The following is a 22,243-nucleotide window of genomic DNA, read 5'->3' as shown; positions in this document are numbered from 1 at the left end:
GATGTAGGTCAAAGGTGAAATGCTCAAAAAGTGCAATTCAGTGACCCCAAAAAGTCAACCTGTACAAAGGCCTCACATCCTGGGACAGTAAATTACCACATATGGGATATGGGCCACGTCTTCAAAGGGTGTAATATAATTAAATCATTTATTCAATTAATCAATACTTTATAATTCATCAACTAAGTTAATTTCATTGTTTATCAGAGTAATATTGTAGCTCTGTTGTATTTTTCAAATATTTTTGTCTTTTTCTGTGTTACTAACCTTCAACTAATTGTGAGCAATTGTATGTCAACATAATTTCCTTTTGGACAAATAAAATGAACTATGAACTATGAACTATATCAAACAGTGTGTACTTACATTTTTTGCATATTGCGAGTGAGTAAATTTTCATTGTACTCAAGACGACTGTTCCTGGTAATACCAAACTGCCTAGCTCCTAGGATGGTCTCAAATTCACCTTTATAACACTGAGGCCATGTGAAAAAAGATTCTTCTTGGGCTTCGAGTGCTTGTTGGTTTTGAGAGGATAACAATCCTACAATGTGAGCAAGCATAAATAAAATATTGTAGTTACCATCATTAAAATAACAATCAATGTTATTAGTGACAAACAAAACTAAATGACAACTTTCTGAAACTTGAGTCTAAATCTATAGATATTACAGCTACAGTTTTAAAAATATCAAATTATAATAAAACTAAACCAGCGGTTAATATAAATTTCAATATGTAAGTTTTACGATAAATGGAAGTTCAGTCATCAATGTTATCATTTAAATATTTTTTTCAAGCCACCATAGAGAGGAACCACCGAATATGGAGCTCCAGCTGTCGGCCAATCACGTACAGTTTATGTCAGTTTTAAATCTTAAGCCTCTACTGAGTTTACGCACCACTACACCTGTGTTTTGAGGGGGAGTTTCTATCCACTTTGCTACTGCCTAGTTGACTCACTTTAACATAGAATGTATTATAATATCCTGGTTATGTGCATTATGAGAAATGCCTTTCACGGCTCAGCACTGGATGCAAACTGGGGATTTTTACTCCGAGAGATTTAATTTAATGTACACGTATTACCAGTTTGTGGTCCATGAGCTTTTGTATTATTATTGTATTGTTTTATTATGTAATTATGCATATTAATTAAAGAGCTTTGTATCTGTAATGCTGTATATGTACATTTGAAAACGAAATAAAGAATAAATGAAAATGAATAAAATTAGCTGTTCAAAACCAAATTGATTGAATTTCATTTTAATGTATCCATACCTGCTGGCACACAAAACCTAATGTGATCTCCATACATTAATGACTTTAACCTTGACTTACAATAACAGTCAAAACTAATACATACTTAAAAATAGAGAACATCAGTAAAATGTAGGTAATTAATCAACAATGAAGGTCAGTTAATTTTTATTTAATTATATAATACATTGAGCAATACTACTTAATACCACTTAATAGACTGCGGTACTTATTTGAGTGCGGTACTTATTTGAATGCGGTACATGTTTGACTGCGGTACATGTTTGATGACTGCAGTACTTATTTAACTGCGGTACTTATTTAACTGCGGCACTTGTTTGACTGCAATACGTATTTGACTGTAGTACTTATTTAACTGCGATACATGTTTGACTGCGATACATGTTTGACTGCGGTACATGTTTGACTGTGGTACTTATTATAAATCATTTATTGTGAACATTATGTACAAAAGTACAAATGTATTACCCACATAAATTGCAATTTTAAAACTTTACCTGGTGTGTTAACAGGTATAACTTGAGTGACAAAAGACACAGATGCTTCCTCTGAGATAGAAGGTTCAGCTATGACAGAACAGACATCAATATATGCGGCAGAGAAACCAAGATAGTTTGCAAAGTCAATGGGAGGCCTACAAAAAAAAACATCGAAATGATTTTTTTAAAAATATGGTTGCGATAAGATAAAATAAAACCAAAATAAGACTTATTAAAACACATGTTGCTCGCAAAAGGTCGATTGCGTGAGAACAATAGCGTTTTTAGATATCATTGGTGTTATTTACTATCATAATGCTACATCATCTATGATATCTCTTTGAACACACGCAGAACATATATACACCAATCATCTGTTAACCTCTACGAACACACGCAGAACATATATACACCAATCATCTACTTGTCAAACATGCAAACACTTTTTTGCATTCTCGAACATGTGTAAAGCATATACCATAGACCATGTCCAAGTTTAATAACATTTAATCAAAAAGTGAACTTTAAATAGTGTACTTACCTATCAATTTTAACATTATCACTTATTGCAAGATTCTGGATGCAGCCAGATAGAGGTGGTGCTGCTGAGGCTTGCTCAGAAGGGACTCCACCTATAAATATTGATGTCACAACCACTTTCTCCTCTGTACCAAGCAACCTTCGGCTTTTTGGTGCAGCAATGTCGTCTACATACAATTTGATTCTATACAATAGGCAAATGACAAATAATGACTCATATTGGACAGGGGCGTAGCCAGTATGGTTTGTAAGATGTCAACCTGACCACATTGTCACAGAGAGCCTTTGACAACTCTGTGGCCTGCACACAGATTGTTCCCGTTTCTTCCCCGTTCCCTCACCACTTTATTTTTTGTGGCTCAGCACTGGCATTCTGTGGTGTAAAATTGCTACATGTATGTATGTTGGTCATATATATTATATAACGACTGACCTTCAAAAGGGTCATATTTGATGACTTTTGTACATGTTCACACAAAAAGGGAAGATTACACTGTAAATCGAAACATTATGTATAACAACCTTAGCTACAGAACACGATGGTAAATTAAATAATCTACCTCAGGTTTATTATTATACACTTACTTTTTTCCAGCTTTCTCAACAATAACAACATGTGGTTTGCCATCGTTAAACATGCCATTTGCCTTTTTTGTTTTTACAATACGTTCTCCAGAGCCTGCATTCATTGCAACTTCAATATGGCCACCACTCAAGTAGATTGAGTAACCACTCTAATGAACCAAAAACAATGAGACCATAACAATCAGTGGCGTAATGCAGAGGCCTCTGGTTTAGGAACCCTAAGTGGCCCTTCAACACTGGAGGATTCAGGCATTTTCAGCCATTTTAGAAATATTTTAATGGCTGTTTTTCCCTCTGGAGACTGCTCAGGGACCCCCATAAGCTCGTTATGATATCAATATTTTTTAAAACAGTTTAAATGTCTCCTTTTTCTAGTAGGTTGGTTCAAATTGTTCAAGCCTTCATGATACAGCATATAAGTTCAAAGCACATGGAAATGTATGAATAATTGTTATTATTCATGATGTCATTCATCAACACTTCTCTTTTTGCAACCTTATTCTTTGATGCTATATAAAATTAGCATTAGCCAAGGATAATAAGTGATAATGTTATCTTCTATTATACTGGTTTATACAGGAAGTAGTAGGAATTAGATTACCCATGGGCCATTTTATCTCTTTTGATAATTGTATATTATATTGCATATTGTATTTATCAGTTACCATTTTTTACCTAATACACATTTACATACCACTTTTACATAAAGTGTGGATGAACATTGGATTCCCATGTGGCATTGTTTTCAAAACCATATACACATGTTACATCAAAGAATAAATATGTACATGTAAATACATGTGTTAAAAAAAAACCCTACACAATCTACTTACTGATTGGCTATTGCAAATAAAATGCATTTTGCATGATACCTCTGACAATATATTGAGTACAATAAGCCAATTTCAGCAAAAAATAATAAAATGCATTTTGCATGATACCTCTGACAATATATTGAGTACGATAAGTCAATTTCAGCAAAAAGATGATTACCTGTGTGTTGTCAACATTATTTCTTCTCTTGCGACTTGGTTTGTTAATGCCAAGCAACAACAAGGCATTTTCTTGGAAAGTTGAGAAGGCGAGTGTAATGTTAGCATCTGCTGGCAGATTGATACCTTCCATTTCAAGGTAGCCATCTCCTTGAAAACTCACTGTTCTTGACGGCTATTGTTATGAGGAAGATGACATCATATATATATATATCAAAATATAATACAATGAAAAATATATACTATACCCTAGTACATACAAGCATGATGCTTATTACGAATAACATTCCCTAATTTTATGAATATTGGAGGAACTCCATTCATAGTTTTAAGAAAAGAATTTATGACAGTTACAGTAGTCTTTAAAACCATAGTCAATCCAACCTGAATCAGCGTTGGTGCAAATTGATATTTTAGGATATCGTAGGTTGTTTTTGTGGAAGATGGTATTGTTAATTTCCTGGTGAAATATCCAAAATAAAGGAAATGAATGAATGAATATCAAAATAAAAAATTGAAAGAAAAGAGCAAACTACCTGTTCGACACACCCTACACGAAAACCTGCAAACTCTTCACTATTCTGCAGTGATAGCACTTGAAGTTTTAATTGGAGTTTCCGCATGCAACCCCGGTATGGGGTGCGCATTACGTCCACACTATTGAAAACAAAATTATCATTCTGTTATTTTTTAATCTATTTATTTTTTTATTATGCCTATTTCTATGCGTGTTATGTACTGTACAGACTTGTACATAAAATGTTGTCCAGTTTGTAGGGAGGCATTATACACAAGGATCTAACAAAGTAGACTAGAACATCAACATTCAAAAAGTTGTACACATTTACTTCAAAGCCATAATTTGTTTGCATTAGTGCATTGTGAAAAACAATATTTTTTAAATAATTTTTTAGACCCCTATATTTCATAAACTAATGATTTTCATAACTATTTATTAACATTATTATTTGAGTCTCATTTATTCTATTATTCAACTTAATTTAGAGCAGATTAGGCTAGCTAGGTAGGCCTACTGCTCTAGCTCCAAAAAGGTCTGATTTACAGCATATTTCAGGCCGAAATGGTGATTAGTTAGGTAGGCTTATGTACATTGAATGAATATCAAATGTAGTGTCATTGGTCTAAATTTACCTTAACTGATACATTAGGTCTAATCCACCAAAATAAAGTCTGCCATTAGTTTCAACACCTTCCTTAGTGCGCTTTTGAAACATCACAGACTCGTATTCACCATCAACATTCACAAAAGCTGAAAAATATGTCACACGATAAACCACACAATATCACGTGCAAAGAATTCAATTATATATAGCAGTAATTATTAGGAATTGTACAAATAAGGACAAACTAATCTTTAAAAGTAGTATTTGGCAAAGTATTAATGTCAACATTTATAAAAATTACTTTTAAACATTTTTTATATTGATTTTTATTAATTGTTTTTACTGTAATTTTGCTAACTTTATAAAACTGTACCATCAAGTAGAACTGGAAAATGAGGAAATTTGGATTATAGGCTTTCTACTGACTTATGAGAGCCAGTAGTGAAGCCTATCCTGATCGTGAAACTGGGAGACATGGTATGTGTGTACATGGGACCAACAGACCAACATGTTTGTACTCATCCAACAAGAATTAATATAGAATCAGACTGCCATTAAGATGTTTGTACTAATAGTTGTGGAGCCAGAAAGGCCTGCACCCTCTAGCAAACTATGCCAACAATGTTGTTTGCTTTCTTATATCAATACAAATCAATTTTTTGCTGCCTTTGCATTGTCTTTCATATGAAGTATTATGACTGTGCTTGCTGAGGAAAAGGAAAACAGTTAGTACTTTGAGCTAAATTCAATTCGACTCACCCCTTTCTCCGTTCCATTTGCTGTAGATTGAATGCCATTCTCCATCGTTTACCTTTTTATCAAATATGATCTTAAAGGTCTCAGTACCAAAGTTAAACTTGAGAACAACCTTTCCATCAATCAGTTCCAGTGATGTAAAAGATTGCTGAAATTTAAAATATGATATAGATTTTATGAAACTGCATGCTACTGTAAAAAAGAAAGTTGACATAGTAATACCATAATTCTCATGGTAACTGTTGAAATGACTACCTGGTAAACAGACCATTATTAATTTTGAATAATAATAAGATTTTTTAAGCACATATATCCACCAAAGTTCTCATGAACAACCAAAGGAAATCAATAAACCTAAAAAAACTAGCAACATCTAGACAAAACACACATAACTGTAAAATGAAAAGTATGTAACAATTAACCTAGTGTGTAAACCAAACCTTACTTTGTGTCGTGTGTGAACAACTAAATATACCAACCTGATCATCTGAAGCTGCGAAAGATATAAGGCCATTCTCAGCATATGTTTTGATGTCCAGTTTGAAGTTATTGATATTCTCCTTCTGCTGCAGTACAACGTACCCTGTTCCTTGAAAACTGTATTCATTTGTAGTAGTGACTTCCTCAGGACTAAAACAATCAAAGTATATATAATTGTATAATAATATAATAAAAAATAATCAAATATGCTGGACTATAAATTAAATATGTTGGTTTTGTTTGGACTGTTTTATGTAGATCATATTCACTTGTGAAGGTGGTCTTCTTTACAGAAGAGCCAATAGTCAAAATATGGTAGTGCTATGCCCAAATATGGTAGTGATATGACATCATCATGTCCATATATGGGCACATCACATTTTTTTCTCAAATAAATTTTGATAGTGTAGACAAGGCTTAAGACCTTATCAACCTAGCCGTTGTCTGTTTTGGTAAAGAGCGCTTTAAAATATTCAGATTATTATTATAAGTGAAAAAAAACCCCAACTCTTTAGCAAAAAACTAATTAAATCTAAATAATGTTTTGCATCAAACCAATATTTATCCATGCTGTTGCCAATTTATATACACATACATTTATTAAATAAGCAGCATTACAATTTATGTTCAATATAATCAGTAATAAATACTGATTAGTGTAATTAAAACCAATGACGGTACAGCTAAGTGTAATCAACACAAGATGTTTCAAAATATGTTTAATTAATCTAGTAATGTACAACAGGGCTGTTTCAAAATTAAATTATTGCTAATCTTTGTCAATAATTCACTTATTCAACTTACGCTCTAGAACATAAACTGCAATTATTTGTTGTTGTAAGGAAGTTATGTAGTCCAATCAAGTTACTGTCAAACTTAATTACATCCAAGCATCCGCTGAACGATGTTGTTCTTAGATGAGAATCCTGTAATATCAAATAAGTTAATTACAGTGTGTATATTTTCAAGTCACACCTGTGATTTCTCACTTAAGATACACCAAGCCCCCACAGCAGGAATAAATGGCACGAAATAGTAGAACACGCTAACGCGGATGTTAAAGTATATACATATATATTTTGTATATTTTGTAAGATCATTTTAATCCAGACCTTTTTATTTGAATTGCCCAGTGTGGGATGATTAAAGAATTTTGAATTGAATTGAATATATATATTCAAATTCTTTCAACTCTTTCAAAATAAATAATAAAGGATATACCGTATATATATATAAATCCAAAGGCAAATTACTGAAAAATTGACAATGCTGTGGGTATCAGATGAGATACAAAAAAAGGCGAAAAGCTAAATCAAAATGATAAAGTAAAACAGCCAGAAAAGTTTGCAGAGATATATATATATATATTCAAATTCTTTCAACTCTGTCAAAATGAATATTAAAGGAAATAAATAACCAAAAAATTGATTTTCCTGCCTTTATGAACATTCTATAACAACTGGCAGAGATGGTGCAAATAGTGTGACTGTTTAATTTCACATTATATTACACTTTTGACCTGATTTTAAAAACTGCACCAACACTTACAGATACACCATCAGGTAGTCCTGCTACAAAGAATTTACTGTTTTCATTGAATGTCAGAACAGTATTGGATCCACTCGATTCACCTTCTACTGCTACATTCGGTTCCGTAACTTCCAATCCATCCGTATCCTGTGCATCTTTCACTATGTTCACATTCAGCAACGTCTGCCGCCCTGATCTATAAAACAAAATAATGTACCGCTGATGAATATTGTTATATCAATTAATTTATTGGTTCATAAAATCCTTCTATTAGATCGTAATAGTTTGAGACATAAGGAAAGAGAAAAACTGATAATGGTTAATATGATGATAGTGATGATGATGATGATGATGATGGTGGTGATAGTAATGATGATGATGATAGTGGTGATGATGATGATGATGATGATGATGATGATGATGATTATGATAGTGATGACGATAGTGATGACGATGACGATAATGAAAATGACAGCAATGAAATCAATGATGATTAAACAGTGTGGCCAAAAGGAAAAGTAAAAATAAATATGGCCGAAATAGCTTCAGAGAACATCTACAACAAGCTCACTGCTACTAAAGCATTATAAATTATTTGAATTTCTTGCCTCAAATTTGATTTTAGAATTTATCAAAGCAGCACAATAATATCACAAAATTAAAAAGATAAATATGACATACCTTGTAATTTCAACTTTATACCATTTATTATCTTGTAATAAAGCTGGATGAGATAGGCGGAAAAATCCTGAACCCAAGTCAAACTTTAGGACAACTTGTCTGTCTAACACCTCTAGAGATAGGAAGTCCGACTATCAAACAAAAATTAACATTAGCATAAAAATCATGAAAGGCTATGATTAGTATATTGTTGATTTTAAATCAAATGAAATTTCAGCAAACTAGTTTGTCAAGAAGGTGCACAGCCTGACTTTGGCAAAATAGTTTTCTGCAGTTTGTTGTAGTTTGTTATTCGGAAAGGTTGCTCAAGTTTCATCCTTTTAGTATTAAGTTTAAACTTTGGAAGTCAGACTACACAACAGGATAATATTAATAAACCTACTATTTGTTTTAACAATAAAAGTAAACTTACGGATTCAGTATTATTCATGTAGAAGATAAGATGGCTACCACCTTCAATCGACACCTTGACAACAATTGTATTGAAGAATGATGATGTCACCAGAGGTTTATAAGACCGTGAACAAGTTTCTCCAGATTTCAGTGAAACCCGAATCTAAAAATCAAAGATTGATTAAACAAAGAAATTTAAAATATCATTATACACACAAAACTACAATAGTAACTACAGTATGAGAACAAACACATACAATGGGTAAATGTGATGTAGAAAGGACATGAACCTAGAGAATATCTCTATGCATGAACACAGCAGCAACCTGTGAAAGGTAGGCAAGCATGTTCTCCACTAAGCTATGTACCAGTAAAACATTGTTACTGTGACTTTGTTCTGCATTATACTTTACACTCTCACACTACAAAAACATTGGCTTGCACTGCTTTAAAAAATAATTAAAATCCAACTTACATCTGAAGCGACAAGTCTAGCTTTTCGAATCTGTTCTTTCAACATTGCAAACTTTCCAATGACCACATCATTGAGGGCATTGAACTCAGTAACTGTTGATTCCATTGCAGTTGTTTTTTCACGAGCAATGCGAATTGAAGCTTCAAGTCGGGAAACTAAAAAGTAAGTAATTTAATAAACAGGTTTGTTAGTGCACAATAACATAGTTGTAGTTTTGTTTTTCCAGATACATGATAATCAATACTAATAGAAACAATTGTGATTTTAATGTGTCACAGGGCCCCTCAAAAGTTTTATAAAGAGCCAAGACCCAACTGAAAGAAAATGATATAAATAAACAAACTTGACAATCTGAAACGTATTTAACTTGATGCACCATATCTCTAAAGTTAAAAGTCACTATTTAAGTGAGAAAAAACATACTTGTTTTATCTGCCTCATCTAAAGACACTTCGCCTGCATTTTTATCTTCTAGTCCTTTTTGAAATACTGCTGTGCTAGCAATAATTCCTGCAGACACTGTACCAATAATAGTCTTGGCTCCCTGAGCAGTCACTTCTGCATTATAAGCAACGTTTGTGGCATTGATAGCCTTTCTACCAAGGTCTAAAGAAAGATAAAAATATGACTGTACACAAAAACAATAGTTATTCATGAATGTTTGCACTTTAAAATATACCACCTTCCTGTAAATCATTTACAAATTTGATTAGTTCAATGAGTGACAGTATTATAGATCTACAAATTAGTGAGAATAGGCAAAAGTCTAAACAACAAATCACACATACGCCATCACAACTTAAAAAATACAATAATACCTCACCTGTATCAAATGAACCAAGAAGTCCAAGAATAACATCTAGTTCTGTATGTCCTTCCACCAATAGTGGTTGGATAAGAGCCATTTTAGCAATCACATCATTCAATCTTGACCTCAATGCCTCAGATCGACCTTTGGCTCTATTAGCAGCAGTTAGCTGGTCATTACTTCTGGTTACAGCCGACTCAGCTCGGTCGGGTAAAGAAGCTCCAGAATTCGGATAACTCTAAACAAAAATAAAATTCATAAAAATAAGTGAAATTTGTTTTCCCATCCTGCTTAGTTATTTGAATAATCTAACAAATTTCAAGATTCACTACATTTTCAATTAGATTAAATGAACAAAAACATTTAACTTACGGTTCTATACGCTTCGTCTGCCGCACTACGTGCTATTTTACTCGCATTATCTGCTTCTCTAACAGCACGTACAATGTCACTATAAGCATTTGCTGCCCTCAGTGCATCCTCAGCATAATTCCTTGTTGGACCAAATAATCTGTTTACAAAAAATGTTTTAATTATTTTATAATACAATATTATTGTTTTATTTTGGTTTAAATTAAAAAGGAAATTAAAAATATGATCATCACTTATGTTTTAAGATTTAAAACATAAGGCTGACCACAAAATTACTAATACTTTCAGTCTCAATAACTTAAATTAGTACCTAAAGTTGGGCGTGTTTCTAATAGCCAACATAGCTTTAACATAAGAACTTACTCAATTATACTATTTGATATTGCTAGCAGATCAGCCGAGTGTCTGCCTGCCGTGTCAACTATTGCTTGCAATGGCAGCACACCTCTGGCAAGAAGGCCAGTAGCTTCACTCAAAATCTCAACCTGTGTTGTGAGGTTGTTGTAATCTGCTTGAAGAATCTATTTAAAAACAAAATGAGTGGGTTACTGCCATATGGATACATGCAAAAATATGAAGAAATAATCTTGCCTATAGTATATCATTATTATAAATACACAATCATATTATAGCTTGATATAAAATCCAAACTTTTATGTTGGGAAGATAAAAGAAATAACAATTTTATTCAAAACAAACATTCAAATGATCACTGAAATATTTTAAAAGCCATCTTTTCCATATTTTTCCATACATGGTGTTATTCAAGTACTATCAATGTGAATAATAAAAGTGTGAGGGTTTTTAAATTGTCTTTATAAGGTACAGTAAAAGAGTCTGAAAACAAACACAAACCTGTGAATTTGCTAGGCCAATATTCAGGAATCTGTTCGCATCTACTAACAATCCCTGAGCATCTCTCAAATTCTTCTCAGCATCTTTTGCCAAGATTTTAGCAGATTGAGTGTGTATCTATAATAAATAATAATAAACATTAAATTATAGTAGTGGGGATTGATCAGCATGATAGTGAGGCATTAAAAGTAATGATGATGCAACGATTTTATTATAATTGTGTGTATGGTCGTTTCGCCCTAATCTAATAGTAATATTTAGCAAAGTGTTGTACTGTACAATTATGCCGGAATAGGAAAACAAAATTAACTAGCAATCTGGGGCAATTAGCTACTTTCTATCAGCACGTTATTAGCTCCAAGCCCCACTATGCAAGAAAATACGACCAAATTCAATGTCAATCCAGGTAGGTACTCTCTTGGTTAAACATTCTTCTTTCTTTGTGTTTCTATTTCTTGAAAATTGGTACACTCACAAAAGTAATGAAAACAATCCCTTCTGTTTATTTGTGTCTTACCTCAACTTGTTGTTTATTTGCTAAACTTCTTAGATTGAGCAGATGAGCTGATTCAGATGCATTGTTTGCTTGCGTACTCCAATCAATAATCTCAACATACTTGTTGTTGACGTCATTGATACTTTGCAGGATGGACATTATTAGTGTATTTAGGTCATCAGCACTTAGGTCCAGTAATTCTTGGGCTCTTCTCAACACATCCTGACTCAACCTTAACAATAAAAAGCATACTACATCAACAGATGAGTCAAAAATTGGTAAAGATGGTAAGAGAATCTTCAAAAGATGGATGTAATACTGTATGTAACAGTAAAATGTAGAGACATTATCAACTTTACTTTGCATGTATTTCCTTTTGGAAATACATGTACTACAAACCAAACTTTACAATAGTATCTTTTTAGCGATATCAGAAAAAAATGTTCAAAGCCACGATTTGACTTTTCTGAATTTACTTTAGTGTAACTTACGCTAGTTCCTGATCAGACAATAACTCTTGGTTACTAAAATCTTTGGCCTCAATTTCTGCTATGATTCTTTTAGCTTCATCTATAATTAGTTGACTTTCTAGGACAGGTTTTGTTGCAAAGTTTTCAATTTGGTTCCTCACATATTCTATAGTATCTGTTGAAAAAAAAAATACAAATGAATAGTTAATTAAATTTCTTATTTTAAAGAAATTCAGCAGGAAATGTCAGATATGTTCACACATGTTATCCAGAGGAATCAATTGGATAATAATTTAAATTAGAAAGAATGATCAGGTGGTGAAAGCAGGACACTGAGATCAACAGCCATTCAATCAGTAAAAGGTTGAAGGCTCTCTTCTTCCATATTTCTGGTGGCGGAATGAATCTTCTTGGCTGGCTTGTAAGCACTTGTAGTGTAGTTAGGTCTTATCAATATATACCTGCACCCAATACCAGTATAGCTTTGTTTGTATTATATACTAAGAACAAAATATTTATCCTCTTTCATATATTTCATAATAGAAACCTTGCACAAAATGTTCTAGTATCTAAAAGATTATCATTTACCTTGGACCAATCTGGAAAGGCTGTTAATATAATTCTCCAAAGTTACAGCACTTTGCCTTGTTTCATTTGCATTTCCACTGAAATCCTTGGCACTCCTCTTAAGATTAACAGACTAGAATATCAATAATCATAGATTTAGCTGAATTTTTCCTGGAACTTTATTTTACCTTATTTAAAATGCAAAGGCTTGAAGCACTAAAATTTAACTTACTTCTCTCTCTTGTCGTTTTGCTTGCTTCTTCAGGTCTTTTAATTGCTTGTCTAATTGTCGTACTTCAATAGGTTTTGTTGCTTTTGCCGCTTCATACTTTTGCTAAGAAAATAAAGTTATTGCATTTTAATCATATGTCCAGTAGTACCAAGGTTATAAGGGCAGTGGAATGATCACCAACATTATTGTAAATACACATGATGCCTAAAAGGTGCACCAATCTTTCCTGACAATTCATTCTTACATTTGACCGCTTTTACTCATTGCAGAAGATAGTATAAGATTTTAATCAATATCAATATCATTTGAAAGCATCATCAATAAAAAAAAATCGTTATTGGAGATTATTTTTTTCTCATCCATACCTTTAATTCTATAGTTTCATTTTCAAGTTTTGCAAGAGTAGGCCATGGTGCAACAGCTGTCACTTTCAAGTTAAAATTAGGTGTCTGCAAGGAGTCTATCATATCCAATAGTCTTCCAGTACAGTTGTTGTTATAGCAAGCTAAAAAGTACAAGTTACAAATTGTAAAACATATAAAAGAATTATAATATATGTGTTCATCTAAAAACCATGATTATTTCGTTTAAAATAAGTATTCTTCTGAATATTTTATTTTCTATTTACTCTTAAAAAAGGATTTATTTTGCAGGTTGTAATTTAATCATTGTTTTATGTATTCCTTCCTGTATGGGTTCTCCATTGTTAAATGCAAATTAAAATAAATTAAACAACATTTTGACATAATGTTATGAGAATAAACAAGATTGGTACACTTACAAACACATCCTCCCTCTTCAAGGCCGTACAGCAGCTCACACTGATCACATAATCGTCCCATGACACCCGCTAAGCATGTGCAATGACCTGTGACCTTATCACATGTGTTAGAGACTGAACCAAGTTTGTCACATTCACATGGGAAACACCTGCCTGTTCCGGTAGTCGGGTCACCATAGTAACCGTCAGCACACCTGTTAAATAAATGAGGCATAATGTAATGGTCCATTTCATAGGGAATTAGAGATATAGACACTTTTCAATGTACAGTAGTTTATTGATAGATTGTATCTGTACTGTATGAATAGTATAGTATTAGTGTAGTGTTTAAATATTATGGACATCTTTTAAAAAATAAAGAAATAATACCCATAAAAAGAAATAATCTTCATAAACCATAAGAAAACAAGATGACTTACCTATGACAATACCTGCCGGTATAGCGAGGGTCACAATCTGTACAGCTGAGTTGTCTATCATCAGCAAGTGTGCATGTTGGACTGAAACTAATAGCAGATACATGTTATAATAGCCTTCAGTATTTTAAACAGTTTCCATGTTACCAATAATTATAACTTTTTCTATACTGTATATTGTTATTATTATTAATGCTTTACTAAGTTTAATATATGAACCAGAGATTAAAAATAAAAGATTGAATTTTATAGCATAATATTGCTAAGGAATATCAATATCAATTTTGTTCAATAAATAGGTGAAAATCCATTTACAAGACAACGAAAAAAGAACACACAGAATTCTTTAATTTGAATAAAATTATATCAATTAAGGTCTATACAAATCTTACTTTCCAATACTTCCAGATTGTGGACAAGCGCATTGCTGACAATCACGACTTGTACCTTGGGTCGGGTCACCATAGTAACCAGATGAACATGATTCGCATCGAGGTCCATATGTGTTGTGTTGGCAATCCTAAAAAAATATATTATTTTATATTGTTAAAGTTTAAACATACACCAAGTGGTTTGAAAAAGGGTTAAAGTTCAACGAAGCAGTGTAAATGGTTCCTCTGCTTTTCTTCTTCTTTTGTTATCTTAGGATATTTTATGATCATTTTTGTGTGTAAAGAGTTTAGAAACATTGTATTAGGCGCTATATAAGACCACCATTATTATTTTTGTTAAGTGTGCATCAGGGATATGGATATTCATCCAGGTGGTCACTGACCAAACACCACAATTATTCGGCCTAATGATACGACCTGGATAGGTCGTGAAACGTCGCTGTTTACTAAACAAGTAAGTCCAGTGGATTAGATTTATCTCTTTTCTAAAAATAAGTATGGTTATCAACTTTATACACTACCAAGCAATGCTTCTAATACTTAAGTGTATTACCGCATAAAACAATGTTATGTGTAAAACTTACTAAGCAAATACCGGTAGTAGTGTTGCAGGTATTAGAATGTCCATTACATGTACATGTTTCACATTGACCAGCAAATGGTCCTTGAGAGATGTAATGATACCCCGCAGAACAACTCTAAATTGGATTAAAAATATAATAAAATAATTTACAGAATGTCATTACATATTTTTATAATGTATGCAAGTCTGGAGAGTAAGTATATTTTGAGATAAGCTAGTTTTATTCTACCATATTTTAAGAAAAGAATGAAAAAGTAATATAAATGTGAACATAAACCTAGTACAAATAGGTACAAATTGGTAACTTTTGTTTTTTTTTATATACAAAAATAATACTCTACAGTATTTACATATTATTTAAAAATTCTATAATGATTTCAAAACAATTACCTCACAAGAAAGGCCTTCATATCCAGGTGGGCACATACACTGTTCGATGGAAAGCGCCCCCACTCCAGATTGCCCTCTGCGAGACTCACCAATATCAAGTTCAATTTCGGATACGCTTACAACCATTGCTTTGTCACTGTAAGAGACACGTACAAGTATCGCTTCAATTTCGTTGAAAACTTCCATAAGTTCGCTACGACTTACTAGTTCCTCAGATTCACTATGAACAAAATTCATCTGTAGATAACAAAAAGAATTTAATTTGATAATTTGAAATGATAAAAGATATATACACTATCTTAGACACAGCTAACCAATAACAGTTTTTTTTAATTCTCATTTCAGACAAATTGCCAAGGATAACCACAAGTGAATTCATTCACTATCATTCTCAAAGGTGGCAATCCCGTTGTTGGCTGGGGGAAAATGAAACCTTGTGGATAGGGGAAATTGGCCCTCATTTTATTCAACTATGCCATCTGAAAACATACTGAAATGCTTTATCACTAAGGAATGTTGGAGGATACCAGATCTATATTCATTTAATCTTGTTTACTTACCTCCAGTAATTCTAGAGTCCTCAACGATCCAGAATTCTGGGTTACTGCCGTCAGTATCTTGTCTTGTCCCATGACCACAATATCAGGCTCCTCATCGTCAAGCACATAGCCAGACATGGCCTTGATCACATAGCTAAACTTACCACCATATGAAGCAAGCTGAAAATATTTTATTAAGAATAAGATAAAGTAATTGGAAATAGTATTAAAAGAAATGAATACAAAAGTCAGAAAATAACTTCAACACAATGATTAACTGGTACTTTATATTTAACTAGGAAGATTATGCTATTTCAATAAAACTGGTGTTGCAAAAGTGGTATAAAAACAAATGTACTGTATATGGAAAAGCAAAGCATTGACATTACCTTTTTGCCAAGGAACTGTTTTGGCAGATTCACATAAACATGTGAACCAACTGCTGGTCCTGCGAACCTCAAATCGACCACCACGCCCTCTATCATGACGTTTAGACCAGCTTCAGTAATAATACTACGTTCCATGTTACTTAATACAAACATCCAATCAGGATTTGATGTCAACTGGAAAAAGAAACAATTGTATTAATATGTCTTCTTTATTAAGATATTTTGCTAATGTTTTGAAAGTCATGAATAAATTAAAAAATTTTGGTAGATTTAGTACCAGTTTTAGATGCAATATTGTAAATAGTAAAGTAAGGTTTACAGTGGACCATGTCATCCCTAAATAATAATAGTTGTAATTCTAAAAACAACTATACATTACTATTTAGATGATTTTTAAAAATATATTACTTAATAAAGTTGATTTACCTTTTTGAATATGTAGTCTGCTGCCTGGCACTCGGAAGTAACCCCAGAACACCAACAGCTAACACATCCACTCGGAATGACTTCTTGGAGACTAAATGAACCTTTCCTGCATTTGTAACACATCTTACCTTTCACATTTGACTAAAGTGACAAAAAAAGAATAGGAACTCAATTCACACGAAAGTGTCCTCTGACAAGGGATGTCCAAAAGGAGGAATTATACTGTAGTAACTCAGTTGCTATTCATTGATGGCTTCTTTCATTTTAATCAAACTACAGTGTACAAACGAACCAATTTCTAACCAAGGACAAAATTCCAGTAAATACTTGTAACCAAATCCCAGTTGTAAACTGGTTTTAACTAGTACGTGTTGACTCTAATGAGAATCAACTGAAAATGTTTAAATACAATTTAAATCAGATATTATTATCGGTAAATCAGTTATTACCAGGAACCAATTTTTTAACTTGATTTTCAACTAGAATTTTCTTCTTTGAATTTAGTTTTAAATTTCAAATTAAATATCCATACCTTACAAAGACATTGACCATCATTTTCACAGCCGCACTTGTTCCCTCGACAACTACTAGGTTCTGAACCAGCTAGATCACATTTGCATTTTCTACAGGTGGGAAAATCCCGGTAACCAAGCTTACACCTGTCACAAAATGGCCTCATGAATCGTCCATCACATCTAAAAAAGTCAAATATGTTTGGATAAATTAAATTGAATAAGTAAGTTCTGAGTCTGGTAAGTGTAAGCGTGATTACTTTTATGAATACCATACAAACAATAGCCATATAATTATTTCTTCTTAAAAATAATATTTAAAAAGAAAAAATACTCCAATTTGTAAATTTCAACAAAAATAATCTTATCTTGAGATGGTTATGTTACTCACTTGCAATCTCCAGTGTTAAGGTCACATTGGGAGTCACTGGAACCAACACTGCTACAATTACATGTCTGTTAATAAAATCATTGTAGGAATATTTACTTTTTATTCAATAAAAACCTATGTATTTGACATTCATGGCAGCTATTAGGTATTGTCCCTCATTTTGTCAATGTATCAAAAGAAGTTCATAATCAATTAGAATTTATTTTAAATACATCCTATATAGAGGTCACATAAAGGCCAACTCGTCTCACTCTATGTTAATTGTAGATTATCCACAATATTTCTTGTTTTCATCCATTTATGTTTGAAAGGAACATAGCTTTCCTTTCAAACACAAAGTTTCATGGGTTAGAAGTTTACAGAGCTAAAGGTTTTGTACTCATTTTATCCATTTATTATTTTACATTTTTTATTACACAGTGAAGCACTAAGATCTAGTTTTACCTTGCATCCAGTGATTGGGTTGTAGCCCCATGTATCTGGTAGACACTTGTCGCAGCGTATACCTTCAGTGTTAGGAGGACACTGACAGTCACCGGTAACTGGGTTACATGACCCCCCTCCACAATCACAAGCTGCGAAATAAACACCATTATGCTCAGAAATTAGATATTTGTAATAAAACGTTTTCAAATTTATAGAGGGCATCTCTTTATTGATGATTGAAGTGGAAATTATCTGTCTCCACTTCACTTTTGTGTTTTACATAACATAAGTTCACAGCAATTACAGACTAGAACAGCTCAACAGTAATTTAACAACTAATATCAAGATCACATAGTTTTTCTATTCAGGGTTCATGGAATGTATCATTGTATGATAGGAGTTTTAAATGTATTTCTATGTATTCGTCGCAAGCTGTAACTAAATAGGCCATTGTCGGTTTATCCAGGTAAGCTAGGCACAAAATAGTCTAGACACTTACCCATACAACCATTTGATGTAAATGAATAGAATCCTGCTTCACACTGATCACAATGGATTCCTGAAACACCTGGTTTACAAAAACATTGACCTGTGATCACATCACACCTACTGTGAACAGATCCAATGTTATTACACTGGCATGGAAGACATCCAGTATTGGAGACGTTGAAGAACCCAGGCTGAAGTGAGAACGAAGATGATCAATAAAATATTGTTTTATCCAGTAATTAATATTGTGGATGTTTGTATAGGAAAACATAAAGAGATTTTAATACAATGTTGATTTTCAATTTCAAATTGCAAATCATAATCAGAAGTAACAATATAATCTGTACAGTTTACCTTGCAACTGTCACAATAAAGACCAGTAACAAGAGGTTTGCAGAGACAGGCTCCTGTAAAGGAGTTGCAGATATGTGAAATGGAACCAACAACATCGCACTGGCATGCTGAAATAATAGACACCAAATTTAACAAATTTACAGAAAAATAAACATTATTTTTTAAATAGTGGGGATAGCGAAGTGCAGTAAAAAAAATAATGTTTACACAATCGACATATTTCATTGGAAGCCTTTACGCTAAACATAACAAATTTTTGCACTTTTTTTCTGAATGGTACCAAAAAACACATTGTATGTGATTGCACCTGTTAAGGAATTACTCAATGGAAAATTGAATACAGCAAATCAACTAATATCAGTGAGTGAGTGACATATCAGCATATTTGTTTCTTTTTTATCAACTCTCTAAAAATCAGACACAAATTGTTTGAACCCCAATAGTTTTTACTTTTTAAACTAAGCATTGAAAACCACAGAAAAAGTCAAATGTAATGATATAACACAAATGTTTACCTTGGCAGTTCCTATTGCGTACAGCATCACCATAGTAACCATCAGCGCACCTTTCGCACCTGTTACCTGCCGTGTTGTAGATACATTTTAAACACTTTCCTACAACACGGTCACAGCTTTCAGGAACCGACGGATCAATATTGTTATTGCAGATTGTCTGACATGGTTTACAGGTATCTCCAGATTTTGTAGGGTCGCCAAAGTAGCCATTTGCGCACCTTCATAATACAAATACGAATACGATTATTATTGTACAAATCTTTTCATCATCAATATGTGCCACTAAATGATAGAATGAATGATGATGTGATTACCCTCTCAGTAAAATAGAATGGCATCAAAATTGATGGCTGATTACTATTATGCAAATCCCTTTGTTATCATTGATGCGGAATGATGACAGAATGTACTGTATGTGTGACCAGACAGCAACTCACCAATTACAGGATGGATAAACTATTTTAAAAGTTATCATGGTTATAAACTAAGTCTCATTTGAGGCTTAGGGAGTGGAGTTGAAAGAGTTGTGATTGAACCCCGGACCTTGGGATTGGAAGGAAAGCATGTTAGCCACAAGGCAACAGCTCCACTACCCTCTCAGTGCAAAATGAATTGAATTGACATTGAATACAATAGGGGCATAAACAATGTGATTGTGTGATAGTGATGATGACGATGGTGATGATGATGATGATAATGATGATGGTGATGACGATGATGATGATAATGATGATGAAAATGATGGCAATTTGAACTGAACTGACCTGTCACAACGTCTTCCTTCATAGCCTTTTTGACATTGAGTGCATACATAACCATAATTAACATCAATCTCACATGTAGGACTGAAACTAAATAATAAAGTACTATTTAGTATCAAATACTAAATATTAAAAGGATTTGATGAGTGGACTATACATTTTATAAATTACATACATCCATTTATTTTCTTATGACCTTTAACTTTTGTATTGTAAAATGTTTAATTTCAGCCTTCCGGCTATTTGTGGCATCTTTTTTTTTTGGATAATAAGTATACCTGAATAGATTAGTTATTGAAAACATTTTATATTTTGTTACTGCAGCATTTTCATGAATTCATAATGGTTATAGAGGAGTAAAGAGAATGAATTAAAAGATAAATGATGAAGAAAGCATTAGAAGAAGAAATAAATAATGACAAGGATTGATGGTATAGGACTGTAGTAGCTCGGATAAATAAATTGATAAATAAATGTACATAATACATGTTTTAAACTAAATTTAACGTCAGGACTTACTTGTTCCTTGATTCTAGAAGCGGACAAGCACAACGCTTGCAGTCGTCAGCCTTGCCAATCAACGGGTTGCCATAGTAACCAGGTAGGCAATACTCACAAGTTGGTCCATAGGTGTTATGCAAACAAGTCTATAGAGAGTAAAGTGAAGCTTTATTTATCAAACCAGTTTTTATGGAATAGACTTTGTCATCTAAGATTTAAGAAAAAAATTTATGCATAAATATTTGCTTAAGTTATTTTGAATACTGACTTATGGAACATTGTTGACTTAAAACAAAGTTAAGATGTCTTTTTCATTAAGCAAATTGATAAAATCTAAATAGGAGGCATTCTTTGCTGTCTTGCTGGCTGACACCATTGTTCATATGCTTCACAATCATCATTGCCTCATCCTTTGCATACAGTTAACTGTTGAAAATGTCTGCTTATGAGCTTTGATACCTAGATGATAAGTGAAGCACCTACTAGACATTCCCCTGTGATATCATCGCAGTTGAGTGTATGACCGTTACAATCACAACTCTCGCACTCCCCTTGAAGTAGCAGCCCGCCAACACGTCGATAACCAACTTCACATTCCTAAATGATAAATAACAAACATACCAATAGTTATGTTTGATATGCCTACATAGATATAAATTCATTGATAGTGAGGTAGTTTGCTTTGGCTATTCAACACAGATTATTGTCTGGTAGTCTTATAAACATTTTATTTCCTCAATACTTGGTAGATACTGTAAGTATATGTATTATATTTTTTGAGGGACCCATCTGAATGTTTTTTGGGGATTTAGAAGGCTATCCCTAGTCGCATAAAAACTATATATTTTTTGTTTGTTCTTATATTTGTTTTCAATTTCAATTTTAATTTATTTCCACAATATAATAAAATACATACATAAATGCAATGAAGTGATTATGTTTTCTTTATGCATGGTATAGAAATAAATCAAATCAATATTCTTGTTGACATTATATGACTGTATTATATTATTATTCAATGTTATATATTCCACTGTATATTCATTCAACAACCTACCTCGCACGATAAGCCCTCAAAAGTAGGAGGACACATACATCTTTCAACACTTGTATAATATTCAGCTTCAGAATCAGTAGCATCTTCTGATACAACATCTAATGAAACATCTTTTAATCTGACATTTTCAAAATATAAAAAGTAAAATATTAATGATGTTTGGCATTTTAATTCACCACTATCTAAATGTGGATTGTATAAAAAA

General features: G+C 32.7%; 1 protein-coding gene across 1 annotated transcript in view; it reads right to left on the bottom strand.

The window, feature by feature from the left end:
* LOC144854546 (laminin subunit alpha-2-like) overlaps window positions 1-22,243 on the bottom strand; it is a 74,751-nt gene that overhangs the window by 12,250 nt on the left and 40,258 nt on the right. Inside the window, exons 14-55 of the mRNA XM_078712492.1 lie at window positions 22,039-22,156; window positions 21,465-21,578; window positions 21,000-21,127; window positions 20,484-20,570; window positions 19,720-19,937; window positions 19,205-19,311; window positions 18,861-19,041; window positions 18,380-18,510; window positions 17,936-18,000; window positions 17,565-17,727; window positions 17,033-17,173; window positions 16,607-16,780; window positions 16,239-16,397; window positions 15,679-15,915; window positions 15,290-15,403; window positions 14,706-14,833; window positions 14,317-14,403; window positions 13,898-14,091; window positions 13,482-13,621; window positions 13,117-13,218; window positions 12,906-13,017; window positions 12,339-12,492; window positions 11,869-12,079; window positions 11,352-11,468; window positions 10,860-11,017; window positions 10,497-10,635; window positions 10,140-10,362; window positions 9,740-9,922; window positions 9,317-9,471; window positions 8,861-9,004; window positions 8,449-8,579; window positions 7,786-7,963; window positions 7,042-7,163; window positions 6,237-6,387; window positions 5,761-5,905; window positions 5,030-5,147; window positions 4,414-4,534; window positions 3,879-4,052; window positions 2,886-3,034; window positions 2,302-2,484; window positions 1,779-1,915; window positions 367-544 (exon numbers count right to left, since the gene is read on the bottom strand). Coding sequence (XP_078568618.1) covers window positions 367-544; window positions 1,779-1,915; window positions 2,302-2,484; window positions 2,886-3,034; window positions 3,879-4,052; window positions 4,414-4,534; window positions 5,030-5,147; window positions 5,761-5,905; window positions 6,237-6,387; window positions 7,042-7,163; window positions 7,786-7,963; window positions 8,449-8,579; window positions 8,861-9,004; window positions 9,317-9,471; window positions 9,740-9,922; window positions 10,140-10,362; window positions 10,497-10,635; window positions 10,860-11,017; window positions 11,352-11,468; window positions 11,869-12,079; window positions 12,339-12,492; window positions 12,906-13,017; window positions 13,117-13,218; window positions 13,482-13,621; window positions 13,898-14,091; window positions 14,317-14,403; window positions 14,706-14,833; window positions 15,290-15,403; window positions 15,679-15,915; window positions 16,239-16,397; window positions 16,607-16,780; window positions 17,033-17,173; window positions 17,565-17,727; window positions 17,936-18,000; window positions 18,380-18,510; window positions 18,861-19,041; window positions 19,205-19,311; window positions 19,720-19,937; window positions 20,484-20,570; window positions 21,000-21,127; window positions 21,465-21,578; window positions 22,039-22,156 — 6,171 coding nt within the window. The remainder of the gene's footprint in view (window positions 1-366; window positions 545-1,778; window positions 1,916-2,301; window positions 2,485-2,885; window positions 3,035-3,878; window positions 4,053-4,413; window positions 4,535-5,029; window positions 5,148-5,760; window positions 5,906-6,236; window positions 6,388-7,041; window positions 7,164-7,785; window positions 7,964-8,448; window positions 8,580-8,860; window positions 9,005-9,316; window positions 9,472-9,739; window positions 9,923-10,139; window positions 10,363-10,496; window positions 10,636-10,859; window positions 11,018-11,351; window positions 11,469-11,868; window positions 12,080-12,338; window positions 12,493-12,905; window positions 13,018-13,116; window positions 13,219-13,481; window positions 13,622-13,897; window positions 14,092-14,316; window positions 14,404-14,705; window positions 14,834-15,289; window positions 15,404-15,678; window positions 15,916-16,238; window positions 16,398-16,606; window positions 16,781-17,032; window positions 17,174-17,564; window positions 17,728-17,935; window positions 18,001-18,379; window positions 18,511-18,860; window positions 19,042-19,204; window positions 19,312-19,719; window positions 19,938-20,483; window positions 20,571-20,999; window positions 21,128-21,464; window positions 21,579-22,038; window positions 22,157-22,243) is intronic.

The sequence above is a fragment of the Antedon bifida genome, chromosome 10 (assembly GCF_963402885.1).
Source record: "Antedon bifida chromosome 10, ecAntBifi1.1, whole genome shotgun sequence".
Taxonomy (NCBI): Eukaryota; Metazoa; Echinodermata; class Crinoidea; order Comatulida; family Antedonidae; genus Antedon; species Antedon bifida.
The sequence above is the reverse complement of the archived record's forward strand: the minus strand, read 5'-3'. Positions and strand labels throughout refer to the sequence as shown.